This window comes from Paroedura picta, chromosome 3, assembly GCF_049243985.1.
Source record: "Paroedura picta isolate Pp20150507F chromosome 3, Ppicta_v3.0, whole genome shotgun sequence".
NCBI lineage: Eukaryota > Metazoa > Chordata > Lepidosauria > Squamata > Gekkonidae > Paroedura > Paroedura picta.
This window is the reverse complement of record NC_135371.1, coordinates 46,865,024-46,884,720: the sequence shown is the minus strand read 5'-3', so window position 1 is coordinate 46,884,720 and position 19,697 is coordinate 46,865,024. Positions and strand designations below refer to the sequence as shown.

Genomic DNA, 19,697 nt, shown 5'->3' with positions numbered 1-19,697 from the left:
TGATATTTTAAAAATGAACTGTTTTACAACATTTATCCTTTGTTTCTGTGTAAAAATAAACTTTAGCCTGGCACACCAGTGTAGACTTTTTGTGACCCTAAGTTTTCCGCCTAGAGTGAAGTTCAGCTGCACTAGACTAGACCAGTTTTGGAGGGTGGCCATGTTGGTTGTTACCAAAAGCTCCAGTAGCACCTTGGAGACCAATAAGATACTCGGCTTTCGAGAGTCAAAGCTCCCTTTGTCAGAATAGATTGCTCCGGTGTACCCACTTAGAATAAGAATTCTAGATTTCCTGATCTCAGGTTATTTTGCATCCTGTTTTTGAAATGAGAATGCAGCTACTTTATATTAAAACTTTATTTTAAAAAATCAGGGAGAAACAATATTTGGCACTCCTTCCTAGCTAGATTATTGGTGCATCACCACACAAATGCAGCTCTCTCACGTAACATACGGACACCGAAACGCTGCCATTCTCGTTGATATATCCAAAGCTCCTGTGTTGTGTCCAGGCAAGCTAGAACAGCACCCCCTTTCCATGCAATCAACTGTGGATCCATGTCCTAGGAATAAGATGGTTATATAAAAACATCGGACAAGGCTATTAGCAGAATAAAACCAACCAACACAACCTGATCTATATGGTGTAGATCCTAAGCCTTGCTTCCAATAAAGTGAGTGCAGTTTCTGTCAAGGTTACCTCCTGCACCAGAGGTTACCCCCTGCACAGAACTAGCCCACAATAGACAGACACTGCATGGCACAAGCAGAAGCCAATCTTAGGATTCAAGCCTAGTTTCCAAATTTCATGTGCAATCTGGTTATCTTTAAATGACTAGCTGCTGACTTGCAATCTACCATTTGGTCATTCCAGTTATCAACTTTAGACTCCTGAGATACATCATGTTTTATTTTAACATCCCAGCAGTTCTGCAAAGTGTCCTCTTCACTTTAAACCTTCCTTGATAGTCTCAAGATATAAGAAAGGGGAAATAGTAGCATTTAAAGGTAAAGGTATCCCCTGTGCAAGCACCAAGTCATGTCTGACCCTTGGGGTGACACCCTCCAGCGTTTTCATGGCAGACTCAATACGGGGTGGTTTGCCAGTGCTTTCCCCAGTCATTACCGTTTACCCCCCAGCAAGCTGGGTACTCATTTTAGCGACCTCGGAAGGATGGAAGGCTGAGTCCACCTTGAGCCGGCTGCTGGGATCGAACTCCCAGCCTCATGGGCAGAGCTTCAGACAGCATTTCTGCTGCCTTACCACTCTGCGCCACAAGAGTAGCATTTACTGGGACGCAAAAAGTTGTTGCACTTATCTGGTGTCTGTTTAAAAGGCCGAGTCTTAGCTATTAAATGTTTTATTCAGTTACCTTTAGGAGGCAAAATTAGTTAAGTTTCTCGCCTCAAAACAAAAGCCAAAACGTAGAAGTTAGTCACGTTACTTGTCATGTGGAGACAGAGGTTATGAATTGGCAACTTGGCTTGCGCAGAGGTTTAATTGCTTCTGTTCATGCCAAGGACCCTGTGGCCATCTCTCCATCACCCAGCAGCTCCATGGCAGAAGGAGACTTTGCTCCAGTAACTCCCATTAGAACTAAAATCATAGAAAGTCAAACAATAGAGAAGTTCTGAACTGGAATATTTCTACCCCTATCCCATCATGTAAAGAACTCAGCCAACTACTTGCCTATCTAAAATCTCAGCTCCCTAAAGGAACACTTCTCCTTGATACTTTCACCTGTAATGCAAAAGAACAAAACCCCCTTTTTCAATCAGCTCATCTCTGCCAACACCTTTCCCCCTCCTCAATCTTAGCAAAAATGTATAAAAGCTTATTGCTTAGTCCATCCATTTTGTAGGTGGTTTTGGATCCCATCCTGTTATTCCAACTGGATGGATGGCTTCTCTTACTTTTCCACCTTGTTCTGCTTATCCTTTTCCAGAGCTGCCCAGTCGCCTTCAGGAAGCAGGCTTGTATGTCTTTGATTCTCCCCTTTTTCTCCCTTAGTAGCAGATTGTCAAGGAAGGGGTTTAAACTGCATTTTGATGTCACATGTACATTTATTTCCTTTCTGTAGTGCCTCTATTTTTATTTACCTGACTTAGCTTGGTTCTCTTTTTGTTAATTTATTAAATTTATTTTCTTATTGAAGCTTATTCCCCTTCATTTGCAATCCATAAGAAGAAGCTACAATTTGGACTGACTACAGCTATCCTTAGTCACTACACCAGCATCTGAAAATGTATCTTACCTTTGGTCTTGTAATAACTTCTACATTTTCAACCACTCTCCTGAAAGAGGGGGGCATTTTGTTGAGAATTCTGTGCTGAAGAAATTCTTGGGCTTTGTGGAACATCAGACCACCTCCGACCACTAGGATGGAACTGTACATCTTCTTTTTTGTATCGTCTGATGCTGGATAAATGGAAACAGGAGGACCACATATAAACTGAAAAACTTAACTAGCGTCATGCATGAGTAAGGAACAACTACTATCCAATGGAAAACACTGGCAATGAAGGATTGGCTGGAAGTGCTACTGTAACCAGATCCTCAGCAGTCTCATTCACATGCCTTGAGCCGTGTGCCACTGAGATGGTGACGCCCAAAAGTCCCACCACCTCTGTATATTGATCACCTGTTATTGGGGGCAATGAAGGAAGTCTCAGAACAATGTATCATTCCAACATTGAATAATCCATGCTAGTTTAAGGTAACTGTAATAATAAGATGAACTACATACAAAAAAGACGAAGAAGCTGGCTCTGAGGAAAGACTTCTATAGAAATCCTCAAATCAGTGCTGCTGTGGACAAGGAAAAGCATGCATATTTCTGAGCTGATATTTGTACCCCACTTTTAACTACTTGAAAAAAAATTTTTAATCAGCTTACAATCACCTACCCTTCCTCTCCCCACAACAGACACCCTGTGAAGTAGATGAGGCTGAAAGCTCAGAGAACTGTGACTGGCCCAAGGTCACCCAGCTGGTTACGTGTGTGTGTGGGAGAATCAAACCTGTTTCTCCAGATTTGAGGCCACTGCATCCATCAAGCTGGCTCTCTGAGAGCATTTCAGGGTGTGTTGAGTGCTGCTGCTGTGGGGGAGAGGAATCTGCAAGAATCCCCCCACTCCCCAGTACCTGCTGAATTCTAGCTTCTGCAAACTGATGGAACAAACACTAATGTGAAACAATAAAGGGCATACCACAACAGTCGATGCTGTGCAGAATGGCTTTGTCAAGACCTAATGCTTTTCCTTCAAACTGAGATACAGCTGTCTTTCTGGACACGTGAGCTGTAAGCTGTTCTTCAGAGTCATTTCCACCTATGATGCAGTCACTGTGAGAGGAGCCCAGCTCCACTTCTGGGGGATAGAGATTTTCAGCAATGCCTGAAGACTGGCCACGCATGTCGCCCTCAAATCCACCTGGCTTGGACATGGACTTCCGATCTGCTGTTGCTTTTGCAGACTTTAAAAGCAGACAGGGAAACAGGTTACATGGAATACAAAATAAATTTGACATGGTGTAAAAAAGAATACATTTGAAGAGCCTTGAGATTCCCCACCCCATAATATAAGGGTAGGAAGTAATCCTGAAACACATGCTGCTATTTGGGCACTCCTTCCATTATTGTTACACAGTCAAGTGCTGCAGGATAGCGCCAGAAAAGCACTTTCTGTTGGTCAAAGCTGGATTTCTTGTAAGCATGCCAGTAGCTTAGTGGAAGAGAAACATGCAACCATGCTGGTACAAACTACTCTAAAGTCACCCAAAGTCTGAATCAGCAAGATTCCTTTCCTATTCTTTTATACTACAACTGAAGGTAAGGGGGGGAGGGGGTTGTATAAAAAGGTATCCTGTCTTATCGAGAATGGAAAATTGCTACCAGATTAAAGTAACAGCATAGCCAAAAATTGCTCCACCAAAAACTGCTTGATTTGAGTCGGACAGCAAGACTTTCAAGATGCAAGCTTTGAGAGTCGAAGGAAGCTCTGATTCTCCAAACCTTGCCTCTTTAAATCTTGCTACCAGACTTCAATCGAGCAGTAAAATTCTAGACACATTTTGAAGGCTTTAACAGACATCTCAGTTTACTGCCTTTATCAGCTCATAAATAGGAACAGTTTCAGCCATGTATGTAAATTCTGGCTTTCTCCCAGGCTCGTTTTGAAATTCACAGCTCTACCATGTGCATGGGACTTAATTCAAAATGAAAACAGATAACATGTGGTTATACAAAGTTTTTACAAAACACTAAGAGAACAGGCACTCAAACTGAACTGCTGGCTCAATGAAAAAACAGCTCTTTTCTGAAGAACAGCAACCTCATAAATCCTATAATCTGCTTTTTCAGCTGCAGCAATGAAAATCTCTGTTCTTCCTGTGCCAAAATATAATGATTAAAGCTATTCACGTTAAGGGGAACAATTGAATTCCCTTCCTGTGGCTGGGAAGGGCTTGATGAGGAAGTGTGCCTCCCCAGCCTTGATGGGGTGCAGCTTACCACTGGACAGACTGTAAGGAATCTGGGAATAACCTTGGATTCTTCCTTAATAATGGAGGCCAAGGTTATGAAAGTAGCTCGGATGGCATTTTCTCTCTTCACCAAGCGAAACTACTAGCACCCTACCTTGCCACAGACCAATTAATCACAGCGACAGTCACTTCCAGACTAGGCTTATGTAACTCGCTCTACGTGGGCCTTTACTCATCCCTGATCTGAAACTGCAATTGGTGCAAAATGTGGCAGCCTGGGTCCTGACTAGGGCCTCTTGGAGAGCTCACATCCAACCTGTCCTCTGAAAACTGCACTGGCTTCTGATTGCATCCCGGGTCAGGTTCAAGGTACATATATGGTCCAGGCCCAGTGTACTGATGGGCCCACCTCTCTGAATACGTTCCCAGAAAAGGCTTGTACTCAGCCAATACCAACAGGCTAGTGGTCCTCAGCCCCAAAGAAATCGGGCTGGTCTCGACCAGAGCCAGGGCCTTCTTGGCCTTGGCTCCTGCCTGGTGGAATGAGGGCCAGCAAAACAGCTCTTCCACCAGGCCTATGATTGAGCCCAGTAAAACAATTAACAACAACATTGTACTGGCCTCCCTCCTGTACTCGCACAACTTCCTGAAATAGACACTAGTAAATGTGCATGGGGTAGAGCACACCAAAATCCTAGAGCTCCTTCTGAGAGAGCACTGCTGATATATTTAATAGCTTTAACCTCCTTCAGAAAGCAAAGCCCAGAGATACAATGTTAAAAAAGGAAGCTTATGAGAAAGAAGTAACCATGGTTACAAGAGGCCCTGTCTTTGCACACATGCGTCAATATGATTCCCCTATTCTCGGAAAACAAAGCTTTCATTAAGTATAATTAAATCTATCAAGGTAAGAGGTCTCACAGGAGATGAAGAATGGAAAAGAGCCACACACACCTGCTCCTGCTTACTCTGTGTTGCTAAAAGATAATGTTCATCATGTGGGTCCTCTGGATCGCCTTGTGATCTTTGTTGCAGGGATGTCATTTTCTGCCCCACAATTCCAAACATGGCTGGATAAAACAGTGCCATTGGAGCCTAGTCATGAGAGACGGGGAGAACTTTAAAGGATTCCAAACTTCTCTTTATAGCCATGCCTGCTTACACTTGGCTCTTTAGATGCACATGTTTTTGTTCCAAATGAAACTAAGGAGTCAGAAACACAAATATTTAATTTGAAAGTTTAGTTTTAAAAACTGGCTACATTCCACATCTGCATCACTGTGCATCTTTTAAAGATGACGGCCATTAAAATCATTAACAGGAAGACAGAATGACTTCACATTTAAACTTTTAGCTGCTAAAAGCTATAAACTCCCCACTTTTTAAACAGACTTTTGCATCATTAAACTATAAAATAGTAATCTGTTACCTGTAATTTTTCATCTCCCAGCCGTAACTGATATAATAAAGCGGGAGAATCTGGGTGGCGAACCTGGAACTCGTGATCTTGCAGTCCAGATAAATCCTGATTGTAAAACACAGATAGACTCATTATAAACACTTTAACAGATATCTCTGTTTGTTGCCTTTATCAGCTCATAAACTGAAATAGGAACAGCTTCACCCATATATGGAAACTCTGGCTTTTTCCCAGGCTTCTTTTGAAATTCACAGTTATATGATGTGCATGGAATTTAACGTGTATACAAAGTTCTTGCAGAAACACTAACTGAATAATAACTGAACGATCTGAACTGTTGGCTCAACGAAAAAAAGGGAGCTCTTTTCTGAAGAACTTTAGCAACTTCATAAATCCTATCATCTGCTTTTGCAGCTGAAGCAATGAAATACCTGTTTTTCCAGTGCCAAAATATCATGCTTAAGCTATTTGTGTTACGAGGAATAATTGCTTGCCCGTCTGACATACGAATACTATACTTCACTACATGGAAAATCTTCTCTAGAACAAAATAATAGCATTGCTGGATGAAGCTAAAAGTCCATCTAGTTCGCAACTATACTTTGGGCAGTAGCCTGCCAGACCTCTGGCTAATGAGGTCTACTTTAATGTAGGTCTACTAGTCTAGTTACATTTAATCCAAGCTTTCCTTTCACAGCATGGAAAGAGAACCATATTGTTAGTACATGTGTCTGTGCGCACAACACATCCTGTAACTATGGTGATGGTTATGCTTTAATCACTTCCAGTCTCCTTGTATGAGCTTTCTGATGAGTAAGATTCTCTACAGGAATCCTGCCCCTCCACAAAGTTAAAACTATGAGATGCTGAAGCAGACTCTCCTGACTAGTGACCTGGGTAGCCCAGACAAGCCCAATCCCATCATATCTCAGAAGATAAGCAGGGTTGACCTTGGCTGGCTCTTGGAAGGGTGACCTCCAAGGAATACCTGGGGGCAGCCAGTGGCAAATCACCTCCAAACTTCTCTTGCCTGGCTGCCAATCTTAGGATCTCCTGGCTACTTTACAGACAATGATAAATACATTAATAATAATTCTCAGTAGCATTTTTGAGGGAAGGTCATAAGGCAAATATGATAGTGACAGTAACCCAATAGTTAGTGCCCACAATGTCTGGTACTAACACAAAAACATGTGCATCTGGCCACCATATGCAAATGCTGACAGAGCTACTCTCACTGAATTCATATGATCTCTTTTTAATACTAGCTATACTATACCTTTTTAGGCAAACAAATGATCTAAGAAAAATATGCTAGATGTCAAGGAGTTTCCTTCTGATGTTGAGTAGAACTAATTACCACTCAATTTCATTGGGTGTCCACACAATCTAATATTTTGGGACACAGAGAATAAATGACTTTGTTCAGCATCTCCAATCAGTTTACTGACTATCACTGCTCCCAACATATCTTCTAGTTTTTCACAATCCAAAAGCTGATTTTGATCTATAATATTCTAAACATCCTAAGAGTAAAGGACTGACTCCTCCAACAGACACTTAAGACTGTAAGACTGTATGCTGAGATCATCATCAGCTGCTGGTTTCCTGATTTACATAAAACAAAAGCATTTTATGGGTTTTAGCTTATGGAAGGTTTTAGTTTGTGGTGAATTGTTTGTGAAAACACCTTATCTTGGAATTATGCAGAAATGCCTTCCACCCTGGAGCATATCTATATTACACTAATCAGGTCTAAACTCTACCTACGTTCACGAGCCTGGCTTCAAGTTAGTAGCTGGCAAAAGGAGAAGAACAGGGGATGAGTCCATCCCCAAGCATGGAAATGCAAATGGATGAGACAAAAGATTTACCAGAAGGCTAGATTGTATTTCTTCCTTTTGGGTCAAGAAGATTGGGAATGACCACAGCAAAGGATGGACTCCCAAGGGAAAAGCATACATTTTTGGACACATAGGAGAAGCACTCTTACCTTTGGGCCATTTTGCCTAAAGCCATGGACTAAGTCTTAAAAATGGAACTTCCCAACCAAATGCCTGGCAGAAGAGCTCCGTTTTGCTGGCCCTGCAGAACAGTATGTTCATTTAAAAAGGCATCCTCTCAAATATATCCACTGCCTGAAATACTGAATGATGAGTATCCTAACTTCCAAACAGTGGCTTCACCTCCTGCAGCAGCCATTTTGTGGCTATGTCCAACTACCTAGTGTCAGAATTCCAAAGTTGCCCCAGGCTCAAAAAGGCTGGAGACACCTGCACTAGCTTGCGACCAACAAATATCCTTATGGCAACGGCATACAGTGAGAGACGAGTTTTAAGCTTACCTGGTCTAAATGGCAAAATGTTTCTTTTAGGTGCTGCAGAAGAAGACAGTCTGTCCTTTTAGCTAACTGGCAGTCTCTGTAAGGAAATCCTGCTCGCTGCATGAGCCAATAAAAACATCTTGACACATCAGAACCTCCGTATGCAAGGCATAATCTAAACGCAAACAAAGCAACAGTTTCATAGGAAGTTAAAGAATTCATAAATTTGAGCACCCATGATTACGACTCAGTTATACCAAACCTTGCTATATAAGCATGCATGTGTTTTACATAAGTCAAACCACCATTTTGCCAACACAAAGTTTTAAGGCTCTTCCACAAGCCTTGCATGAAGGTCCTCAGGGTTAAAATAAGTTAATACCCTGTGTGGAAGTCCTAGACCTAGAGAGCTGGTAACCGCCGATTAAAATTTTCATTCCCCTCTGTGACACCTACCTGGTATTACGATGTGAAACACCATCTTCAACACAGCAAACGCTGGTCTTCTGATCTCCCACATCAACAACACATGCACTACCTAAACCACTTCCAAATGTAGCACAGACAGATTCCTGATGTACCACTATTCCTGAAAACAAAAAAGGAGGGGCATAATTTACGTTGCTATTTTGCCAGCTGACCCAGACACATTTTTCATGTCAGCAACACCACCGAACATACTCCATGTTTTATAAAACTCTGAAGGAAGATGTTTCTCAAACAGCATTTTGTATCCCAAACAAGGAGAGAGAGGGGTGTGTGGTTTTACTATCTGCATTTCTTGTAAGAAACACTTATAATTGATAATAGTTAAAAAATCACTTCTCTATTTAATAGTTTGATTTTTAAAATCTGTGTCCCACCATCTCCCAACTACCTCTTCAGTTATGTACAGAGACCTTGCTTGCTGAGAAACAAGCCATGGGTGGGGGGAACCGCAGCTCGACCTGGATCTCACTTTTCCTGACACACATGAAGCGATTGAAAACTCCCTGAATGCAAACCCCATTGTGTTCTTCCACCACTGGAGCAGGTGTACCAATCAGCTCCCCATTTGTCCCCACCTGCACTGCCGTGGTACTCATATATAAGCCATAGCTACAAGGCAGCACTCCAGAGAAGCAACTCCCTGAAGACTCAGTACATGATACTTTCACATCTAATAGTGTATGGTTTGATTGCCATTACATCATAAATCTCATGGGCTATACAATTATGTTCACAGTAATCTTTTCCCAAGTAACTTACGTGAGAAACTCTAAAAGATAATTAAGTAGATTTGGACATCATGACCTCAGAAACAATCATGTTGTTTTTAAAACAAAAGTGGCCGTAATATTACACGATACTTATTGCACAATGGTTCCATTTTGACAGATGAAAAGGAAGTATGCCACCCAGTGATGCTGGGCCATAAAGTAAAAGGTCAAAAGACTCAAAAGAGCATTTGCAAATCTCTGTGTTATGGAACAAAAGAAGCTGCATTAATACCTGAGAAGCCCATCTTCATTAGGATCATATTTACTACTTCTTTCACATGTTGTTTATTATAGATGTCAGGGATCAGTAAAATGCATCGGTAATACTGAAAAAAGAGAAGAATCAAATTGGGATTCCTATTCAAATCCATCCCTCTTCATAAACATTGTCATGAGTTACAGTAGTAAGGCAACTGGAAGAAGGTTCAAGGTAAAGTCAATTTTATTATTTTCATAGGGTTGGATCCCTCATATAAAGCACTTCTTGAAATGGAAAGAGCAGTCCTGCCTCCACTTCTTCTACTGCAGCCCACTGATCTCCTCAAAATCCTATTCCTGAGTTACTGGGGACCCTCAAAAACAGCCTGGGCATCATAACAGGGGTCTGCAGCAGGAAGAGCAAACTGCTGGAAATTACCCAACCTCTTAAACAAATGGAAACTTTAGTGGATCCTAATACATCTGACTTCAGGCAACATTTGTTCCACAAATGCTCCTAAAATCCTCTGGACACATTTAATTTTTCCACTCAAGCTACCCTATACTTTTTCTATTTCTACATATTACACTGTGAAAACTGTTTTCTTTATTTTGGTATGTTTTACCTTGCAAATGGTTTGTACCATCTGCAGTGGTGATATGGTCTTTTGACCGACACCGAAATGTTGCTGTTTTGACTTGAATTTTTTGTTTGGAGCAGTTTTTAAATTTGATTGCAAGTCGTTCTGGATATTAACTGAATGGAAAGGTAGGATTTAACTTCTTTCATAAAATAATTTAACAGGAAACAATGTCCTAAAACATTAATCAAAAATAAAGTAATACAATGCAAAAACATCAGGCGAAAACATTTAAAAAGCTCAGAAGTACAGCTAGGTGTTCAAACAGCAGCAAAAAGAATAAAGGAAGTCAATCAGCACAGCAATTAGGAGGAGGTCTAGAGCAGGGGTAGTCAAACTGCGGCCCTCCAGATGTCCACTGACTACAATTCCCATGAGCTCCTGCCAGCATTCGCTGGCAGGGTCTCATGGGAATTGTTGTCCATGGACATCTGGAGGGTTGCAGTTTGATTACCCCTGGTCTAGAGAGTGAAGGCCACCATTATAAAGAACCTGTGTCCCCCTCATAATTATTTTCTTAATAAATGAAGATGTTTCAACAGATTACCTCAGGAAGGACAGGTGTGTTGGTTATAATGGTCAAAGCCATTGAATCTGACAGTCATAGTTTCTTTTATTTAAAGCTAGTTGTAACTAGTTTAAAGCTCACCTTTAAATCCTTAAGAGGTATTTCTAAATATTTCTGTATTGCATGTGACCATATAACTTCAAGATCGGCTAGAACTGCAGTAAGGGAGCCACCAGGCCCTGGATGAAGGTTCAACTGTCCTCGTCTAATAGGCCAGTGAATATTGTAGCAGTCCAAAGGGTTAACATATAATGCCTGAAAAATAAAAGAGAATCAATTTAGTATCTCTTTAAAAGGCTAATAATTTTAAAGCACCTAGATATGCATCCTCCATAGCTTTCAGATTAGCAGGTGGTTTTATATTGCTTATAATTATTGCCCAGGGATTGTCACTGTTATTGTTCTGTTAAAATACTGTCCTGGTTGTCATGTTAAGTTATGATTATGTTATGCCATGTTATGTTATGAGTCTTATTTATTGCATTATTTTAATATTCTATGTAACCATTCTACAATGTTTAATGTAAACCGCCCAGAGCCCAGGGCGGTGTAGAAATCTAAATAAATTTGGTCTGACTAACATTCCCTACATTTAGAATTCATTTTCTGCTTATTAATGATAAGAATAATTTTCTTCATAGCCTAATGCAGCCTTTCTCAACCTTTTTACTGTTGAGAAAACCTGAAACATTCTTCAAGCTTCAAGAAACCCTAAAAGTGGCATGATTGTATAGAATATGATTGGGAGGCATAGCTGTGTTCATGCCTACCTAGGGCCCCTCCCTTTTCCATCCCCTCCAGGATCATTATTGGCTATTTTGGAGGGGAGGGGGAATCAATGTGACCATATTTTTATAGGGATTTTATGGTTTTAGGGGGATTTTAATGTATATTTATGATTGTAACCTGCCATGAGTCATGATATGGGAGTGGCAGGATATAAATAAAATAATAAATAAAAATAAATTACATAAATATAGGATCATATCATCTGATAAATGTTTAACAAATTTTAAAAATATATTAAAAATAATTAAATCTTGCCCATTCGAGAAACCTTTCCAGGACCATCAAGAACCCCCAGGATTTCACAAAACCCTGGCTGAGAAAGCCTGATGACTGGTCCTTATAGTCTAATTTGGCTTAAACCAACAGATGAGAAAGTGACCACAATGGGCCTTTTCCTTTCTTTTTAAAAACTTACAGGGTTAAGTAAAGCTATTTTGTTAAAAGTTCGTTAAGAAATGCTGGCTAAAGCCTATGATGTGCATCCCCCTTAAACAATCATTATTTCACATCAGTATGTATCAACATTAACCACTGCCATGCTATTATGCTTCTCAGATTTAAAGTTTTACTGTCTAATTTACAGGAAGATATAAAATATTCTAGACTATTGTAGATTTTGTCCCTACTTATGTGCTTGATTGAATCACTGGCCAATGTAGTGTTTCACTATAGATTTTGTAAAGCACATCTCAATTTCCTGGAACATATTATGGTTGATAAAGATCAGAAGATTGTTACATTTTATTACCTAGAGTTGACCAAAAATAAGTTTGTCCTCTGCCATGAAAATATGAGCTGAGATAATGTCTTGTGCTAATCCTTTTCATTGTTGGATGTACTACAATGAGTGCTATAAGTAGATATTCGATTTTAGGTAATTAATTAACACTATTTGTTCTGTTTGTGTATGGCTCATGGGCCCTAATAAAGACTGACTTGATTTGAACTGCAAGTACAACTTATGGTAGGTCACATACGACAAACATGTACCAGCATTTGGGTTATTTCTTCCCTCCCCTCTGTATTCATCTCTGCTTGATTTCTTCACTTCAGCCTGTAAATAACTCCTTCCCTGATCACTAACAGCAAATAAGGATTATTTCCAAGTAGCCACACAAATACTTTGTAAATCTAAAAAAAAAAAAAAAACACAAAAAAAACACAAAACCCAAATCTTCCTTTCAGGCTATCCATTTACAACAGCTGAGTAAGCAAGTCTGCAGACAAGTGACTGTGACCAGCTCCTTTATATAGTAACTACCACATATGAGCACAATTCACCTCTTAAAATGCACGTGTCTGTGAAATGGTTAAGTCAGTTAGATATAGTACCATACTAGATTTCTTAACAAAATGAGAATGGTCCTACCTCTTCTCCAATGAGATACGCTGGATGATGGGCTGTGTTTGTCCATTTGGTCCCAGAACTGTGATCTAATATAGCAGGCCTCATCTGTCTATTGTAAGACCGAACCTAAAATGTTACCAAAAAACCCCAAAACAAAATAAACAAACAAGCAAAAAACAAAACAAAGGGGGGAGGGAGTGCTTTTCAGTCTAAAGTAATTACTCCCAAATTAAAGTACTACACCAAAGGCATTACCAACTACCGAAGGGTCCATAACATGCAAGTAAATGACTCCAGATGAGCCTCTTGCAAAGCAGGGGTTCTGATGGGACATTGGAAGCACTATTTCGGCAGCCATTGCCATCAGAAGCCACAGCATAAGGATTCTCAGCTGCCAAAGCAGCTGTTTTTTTGGTACTTCACTTTTTTACCACCCGAAGGAGTCTCAAAGCAGCTTACAACTGCCTTCTCTTCCTCTCCCCACAACAGACACCCTGTAAGGCAGGTGAGGCTGAGAGAGAACTGTGACAGGCCCAAGATCACCCAGCTGGCTGCAAAGGAAGAGTGGGGAATCAAACCCAGTTCTCCAGATTAAAGTGTCTCTCTCTTAGCCAAGCTGGCTCCAAAAAGTAAGCTGTCCCATGTAAGTTGATTGGCCGGCTGGCTGGCTGGCTGACTGGAGCAGCTGCATAACTGAGATTTCAGCCAGACTGCCCTGATATCTGAAATGAGGAGCAAAGATTTCTTTTGCCTGTTGAAGCATTGCTGTACTGGACCAAGGAGAATCTTGCCCACCATGGTTTATACAGAGAGAAGGCAGCTCGTAACTACTTTGCATAAATTAATAAATATAAGTGTGTGAGTATGGTTTTGTGGTTGGTTCTACCTCCTTTGGCAGCCATTTTGTGGTTGTGACCACAACCCTGTAGAAAATTTCAAAGGTGCCTACAGGCTCAAGAATATTGGAGATCATTGCAGTACAGTCTATAGGTGGGTTACCTGATCAGGTGATACTGGTATACGCCTGGCTCCGTTTGACATCTTTTTGGACCATATTGCTTGATCAACCATTTTAAGGCCATTCTGTCTTTGTTCAGGACTTTCAGGTTTCTAAATGAAAGCATAACAGGTCATTAGCTTTCTTATAAACAGAAATCTCTCTCATGGTTCCTAGCATATATCTAAGTGCCATGCACTGTCCCCTCATGTTGATAAAAAATCCACAACCCACAAAAAATCTATAATCCACTGATACAACAGATGTATCTTCACAGTCAGAATCAGAGTACCTTTATTGGCATAAAATAGCAAAGCATAAAACTAAAACTTTAACTATGGCACTTACAGAATCCATAGAGATATTTTCATTTAAGATTGCCAACAAAGACTTAGCTACTTGTACAATTATTGCTGAGTCCTTCACACTTAGTTTAGTTTTAATCCATTGTTTCTCGTCAACACAGAAAGATCTTAGTATCTTAAAATTAAAAAGTGGAGGAGTGACCTCCCGCCCCCAATGGAGAAGCAATGCCAGACATAAGTGCAGAGATTGCAATCAAAAGTGGCAGCCAAGGTCTTACAAGACAGTTTCATGAGATCTTGATCTTTTGGGTGGCCAGGGAAATCCCAAAGGAAAGGCCTTGGTAGTAGTCATTAGGGGGAGTGAAATATCCTGGGAGAGAAAACAGCAGTTGCGGGTTGGAAAATGAAGGTGGGAAGGAAGTGATGAGAGGAAAGGCAGACACCAGTGTGTGTGGTAGGGGAAGAAAAGAGGGAGTCATTGTGGTGCAGGAAAATTCTTCCTATTTCATAACAAACAGGGAGGGGAAGCAGAGGCAGTTGGAGAACATGCGTAGAAAAGGTCAGTGGGGATGTTCCCTTCCCAGCAAAACCTCACAGGTCCCCTGCTAATGAACTGGTGGCATTGGAGCATGTATCCCACAAGGAAAAAGATACTATGCTGTAGCACAAAAGCATAGTTTTTATATGATAAAATTTTATTAACTGTGGCAACAATGTTGTTGTTGTTAGGTGCGAAGTCGTGTCCGACCCATCGCGACCCCATGGACAATGATCCTCCAGGCCTTCCTGTCCTCTACCATTCCCTGGAGTCCATTTAAGTTTGCACCTACTGCTTCAGTGACTCCATCCAGCCACCTCATTCTCTGTCGTCCCCTTCTTCTTTTGCCCTCGATCACTCCCAGCATTAGGCTCTTCTCCAGGGAGTCCTTCCTTCTCATGAGGTGGCCAGAGTGTTTGATTTTCATCTTCAGGATCTGGCCTTCTAAGGAGCAGTCAGGGCTGATCTCCTCTAGGACTGACCGGTTTGTTTGCCTTGCAGTCCAAGGGACTCGCAAGAGTCTTCTCCAGCACCAGAGTTCAAAAGCCTCAATTCTTTGACGCCCGGCCTTCCTTATGATCCAACTTTCGCAGCCATACATTGCAACTGGGAATACCATAGCCTTGACTAAACACACTTTTGTTGACAGGGTGATGTCTCTGCTTTTTAGGATGCTGTCTAGATTTGCCATAGCTTTCCTCCCCAGGAGCAAACGTCTTTTAATTTCTTTGCTGTAGTCCCCATCTGCAGTGATCTTGGAGCCCAGAAAAATAAAATCTGTCACTACCTCCATTTCTTCCCCATCTATTTGCCAGGAGTTGAGAGGGCCATATGCCATGATCTTCGTTTTCTTGATGTTGAGTTTCAAGCCAACTTTTACACTCTCCTCCTTCACCTGCATCAACAGGCTCTTTAGTTCCTTTTCGCTTTCTGCCATTAGAGTGGTATCATCTGCATATCTGAGGTTGTTGCTATTTCTCCCTGCAATCTTGATCCCAATTTGTGACTCATCTAACCCCGCCTTTCTCATGATGTGTTCCGCATACAAGTTAAATAGACAAGGTGACAGTATACATCCTTGCCGAACTCCTTTCTCAATTTTGAACCAATCAGTGATTCCATGCCCGGTTCTCACTTTTGCAACAATGCACAGATCATAATACACTTCTGCCAGCTTGAAAAGAATCAAAGAAAAATACAACCTCTGAACTTACATCCTTTTTAGTGCTTATGTCATCTTGGTTTTTAATACAAATTCTACACTAGTAGAGACAGGGCCTAAGTCTGCAAACAGCCTCTCCCCACTTCATTCAGACAGGTTACAAACCTAAAGGTTACAAACCTTTCCCACTCCCCTCTTTTCAACATTGGAAAGTTTCAACTTTGGAAAGAAAACATACTTTTAGAGGGTTATTGTTTTTTTTTTAATTTGGTGTTTGTGCCTTTGTGTACTCACACAGAGTAACAGCATGGACAACTATGCAGATTTAGCACACCAGAAGGCTCAAGAAAACTAACAGAATGCAATCAGGCAACTACTACGCAGGTATCTAAGACTTACATTGAGTCCTTCTCTGAGAAGCCAACTGTCTTTGAAAGTGAGTTGTCCTTGTTGTTTGTGTCTTCTTGCGATGACGTGAGGAATGCTAACAGGAAGTGTATCTGTAGCTCTTCCAATTCTTAAGGTCATTGAACCAGGATGTATTACAACAATGAAGTTGCTCTGTATTTGCTGAAAACAGACAAAAATTAAGGGCAAAATAATCTCCAGAGGCCTACCTGAACAGTTCGCCTCTCATTTTTAAGCTTTATTTTGTTTCATACCTTTTTAGTACTATGGATTAAACACGTTTAATCTTGGGTCACCATCAACTAAATACAGAGCATAGTTGTTAATCTTTTCACAATGCTACAGCTTCCACTTTGCTGCAGAGTGATATATTGGTCATATTTATAGACCACTTTTCAGTTATAACCATTTACTAGAAAAACAAACCAAATCAATGCACACCTAAATCTATCTAGCAGTGCTAACAGCATTACATTTTTATACTGCAAGGGAGGGCAGTATATGAGTGTAATAATAAAAAATTAAAATAAACAAAATAGGATTGTCAGAATAAGCCAACCCCGCCCCCCCCAATCTAACTGCTGAGACTCTGCAAACCAGTGGTCCCAAACCTTTTTCAGGCTGGGGACTGGCAGCAGCAGGGAGGGCGATTGCCCGGCCGCTTCCTTCTCCCCCCCCCTCCCACAGTAAGAAGCTTGCGGACTGGGAAGTTTCTTACTGCAGGAGGGTGGGCGGGGAGAGGGAGCCGCGGCCCGGTGCCAGGACCTTCGCGGACCGGCACCGGGCTGCGGCCCGGTGGTTGGGGACCACCGCTGCAAACAATATTTTTGTCTTCTGCCAAAAGGGGAGACCATGCCCACTGAACCTCTACAGAAGGCAGATCTACAGAATAGAAGCCACCATGGAAAATGAACCCCAGCAGAAATTTAAGCAATAGCATAATAAAGTATATTATGTAGCGATAGTTTTTGTTTTCCCATAGAGGATGCACTATACTTTTAGAGAGTTATTGTTTTTTTTAATTTGGTGCTTGTGCCTTTAGATTACATAGAGTGGATCTAAACATGTGGATGTTAAGTCTGCACACCCGCACCACTGTATCGCAGGTGCACATTCCTCCCTATGACTTCATTTAAAAATGTGTTTTTTTCAAGTAATCAAAGTTGGGAACTAGATCCTGGTGCTGTATCTCAGGGTTTTTTTTAAAAAAGCATCTGTTGGAAGGGGTGCATGTGAAGGTCAGGAAAGCTGTGGGGGGGGGGACTGCTGTGTGAACCCTCTGTTGTCATCGTGAATGCCTATGTATTTACAGCAGCAACTAGGCTTACCCAGATAATCATCTTATGCTGGAACAGCCTAACGATAATGCAAACATCGCAAATGAATTTATGACAAACAGCATTAGTTGACGTAACCTTTTTAAAAAGGCAATTTAAAGCTAAGACAGAACATTTTGTCTACTATTACTCCAGCGGTACTTCACTCTAATACTTGCTACACCAACAAGTAATTTGATTCCCCTTTAGTTGATTTTTACTTCCTACATACAGAAAAACCTTATCGGGAAGCAGAAAATATACATGAACCCCCCTCCCCCCGCACTTTATGAGAGAAACGTTTTCTTTCTGCCTATTAGGCAGCATGTAAACATGGGACACCCCCACACGCAGGGCGCAAATGGCACGATCTAGAACACTCGTCCGCCCGCTTCTTCCACTGGGCCCCGTCAGGGCCGGTGCCATTCTACTGCGCGAGGGGCGGAAGGGAGGATGCCTCTGAGGGGCGAAGTGGAGCGCGGCCGGGCGAGGGGCGCCCTTCCGCGCCTGCGCTCTCGCAAGGGGCGGGCCTCACCTCCTGGAGGGACTCGGGCACGGCGGCGGGGACGATGGGCCTCTTGGCCCCGCGCTGCTCCCTCTCCTTGTCGCGCTCCTTGTCCTTGCCATTCTCCGCCGCCGCCGCTGCCGCCGCTTCCCCCTTCTCGGCCTGCGTCATCCGCGCTCTTTCTCGGCTGCGGCCCGGGCGCCCGAGCCTCACGCGCAGAGGCACTGCAAAGCGCCGGCGCCGGCAGCTCCGCCCCTCTCTTCCCCGCGGAGGCTGGACCAGGCCCGCCCCCTTCCTCTGGGCGGGGGCCCGTCCCTGGACACGGGAGCGGGGCCTGCCGCGGAGGTCGCGCCGCCGTCACCCTCTCTGCCCCGCTGCTTTGGGGGCCAGGGATGCGGGCGAGCCGAGCATCGCTGACAGACTGCGGCACAACTGACGAGGTGTGCGGTGCAAATGCAGCCAGGAGCGGAAGAGAGGGCCGCGCGGCACGTCCTCCCCCCCCCCCCTCAGCTTCTGCTCTCCCGTTGGCACAGAACTGCGCGGCAAGAACATTCACGGCAGGCCGGTGAAGAGCACAGAGCCGGCATCTTGGGTTTTATGTTGGCTTCGCTCTGGAACAACGCAGGCCCGGCTTCGGGGTGGGGGGGGGAGGTAGGGACTGTACTTTTGTTGATTGGACAGGAATTTTATACATCAAATCCCGTTTTTGCATTGCAGCACTGAAGTTTACTGAGGAAGAACATGTATTTGAAGAAGCCGTCTTACTCTATAGTAAATATTAGTCTTTATGGCCCTCATGGCTGGCTGGCTTTGCCTTGCACATGTTCAACTTCAATGTCAGTGTAAAAACCTTAAGGCATAGTTACATGACTTTTGTACACTTAGGTTATTACAAAGAAAAGAATTTCGTGCAGTTTCAATATGGCACATAAACGTGGTGAAAAATACTGTACATTTTTAACACTGCTCTTCCAAAAGCATTTTTCTGATTTCTTTTAAAGCAATGAAGCTTTCTTAGAGGGTGAAAAAATAGTTGCCGTGGGGTCAGAGCTGCTATATGGATGGGGAAATGTGTCATTAGAAAGGAAGATATTACAGCTAAAGCTCACTTTGGACACATACCATCAAACTCGCTAGAAAAATCGTTAATGCCCGGCCTGGTCAGCAGTGAAAGAAAATGTGGTCGCCAAAGGATCCAAAGCCAAGACAGGGATGACCACGAACCAACTAAAAGAAGCAGTCAGAGGCTGGGTGCGCATGGCGAAGACTTTCCTATAGAATCGCCAAGGGTCGGACACGACTGAACGGATGACATCAAGAAGAGTTGATTCTTATATACTGCTTTTCTCTACCCGAAGGAGGCTCAGAGCGGTTTACAGTCGCCTTCCCTTTCCTCTCTCACCCTGTGAGGTGGGTGAGGCCAAGAGAGCCCTGATA

General features: G+C 42.4%; 1 protein-coding gene across 1 annotated transcript; it reads right to left on the bottom strand.

The window, feature by feature from the left end:
• Positions 1–342: 342 nt before the first annotated feature.
• ACTR8 (actin related protein 8) lies at positions 343–18,681 on the bottom strand. The gene is made up of 13 exons (XM_077325534.1): positions 18,291–18,681; positions 16,431–16,601; positions 14,029–14,139; positions 13,051–13,155; positions 10,974–11,147; positions 9,718–9,811; positions 8,683–8,815; positions 8,248–8,401; positions 5,913–6,008; positions 5,438–5,578; positions 3,211–3,475; positions 2,256–2,419; positions 343–563 (listed from the first exon to the last, which is right to left on the bottom strand). The coding sequence occupies exons 1-13, from the start codon at positions 18,429–18,431 to the stop codon at positions 420–422; spliced, it is 1,893 nt and encodes a 630-aa protein (XP_077181649.1). The 5' UTR covers positions 18,432–18,681; the 3' UTR covers positions 343–419.
• Positions 18,682–19,697: the final 1,016 nt, after the last annotated feature.

Coding starts and splice junctions, on each gene's coding strand:
- ACTR8 (XM_077325534.1), bottom strand. CDS start 18,431: ATGACGCAGGCCGAGAAGGGGGAAGCGGCGGCAGCGGCGGCGGCGGAG. Junction 13,156..14,028: donor TACCAGTATCACCTGATCAG/GTAACCCACCTA, acceptor GTAACATTTTAG/GTTCGGTCTTACAATAGACA. Junction 8,402..8,682: donor GTTTCACATCGTAATACCAG/GTAGGTGTCACA, acceptor GTTTGCGTTTAG/ATTATGCCTTGCATACGGAG.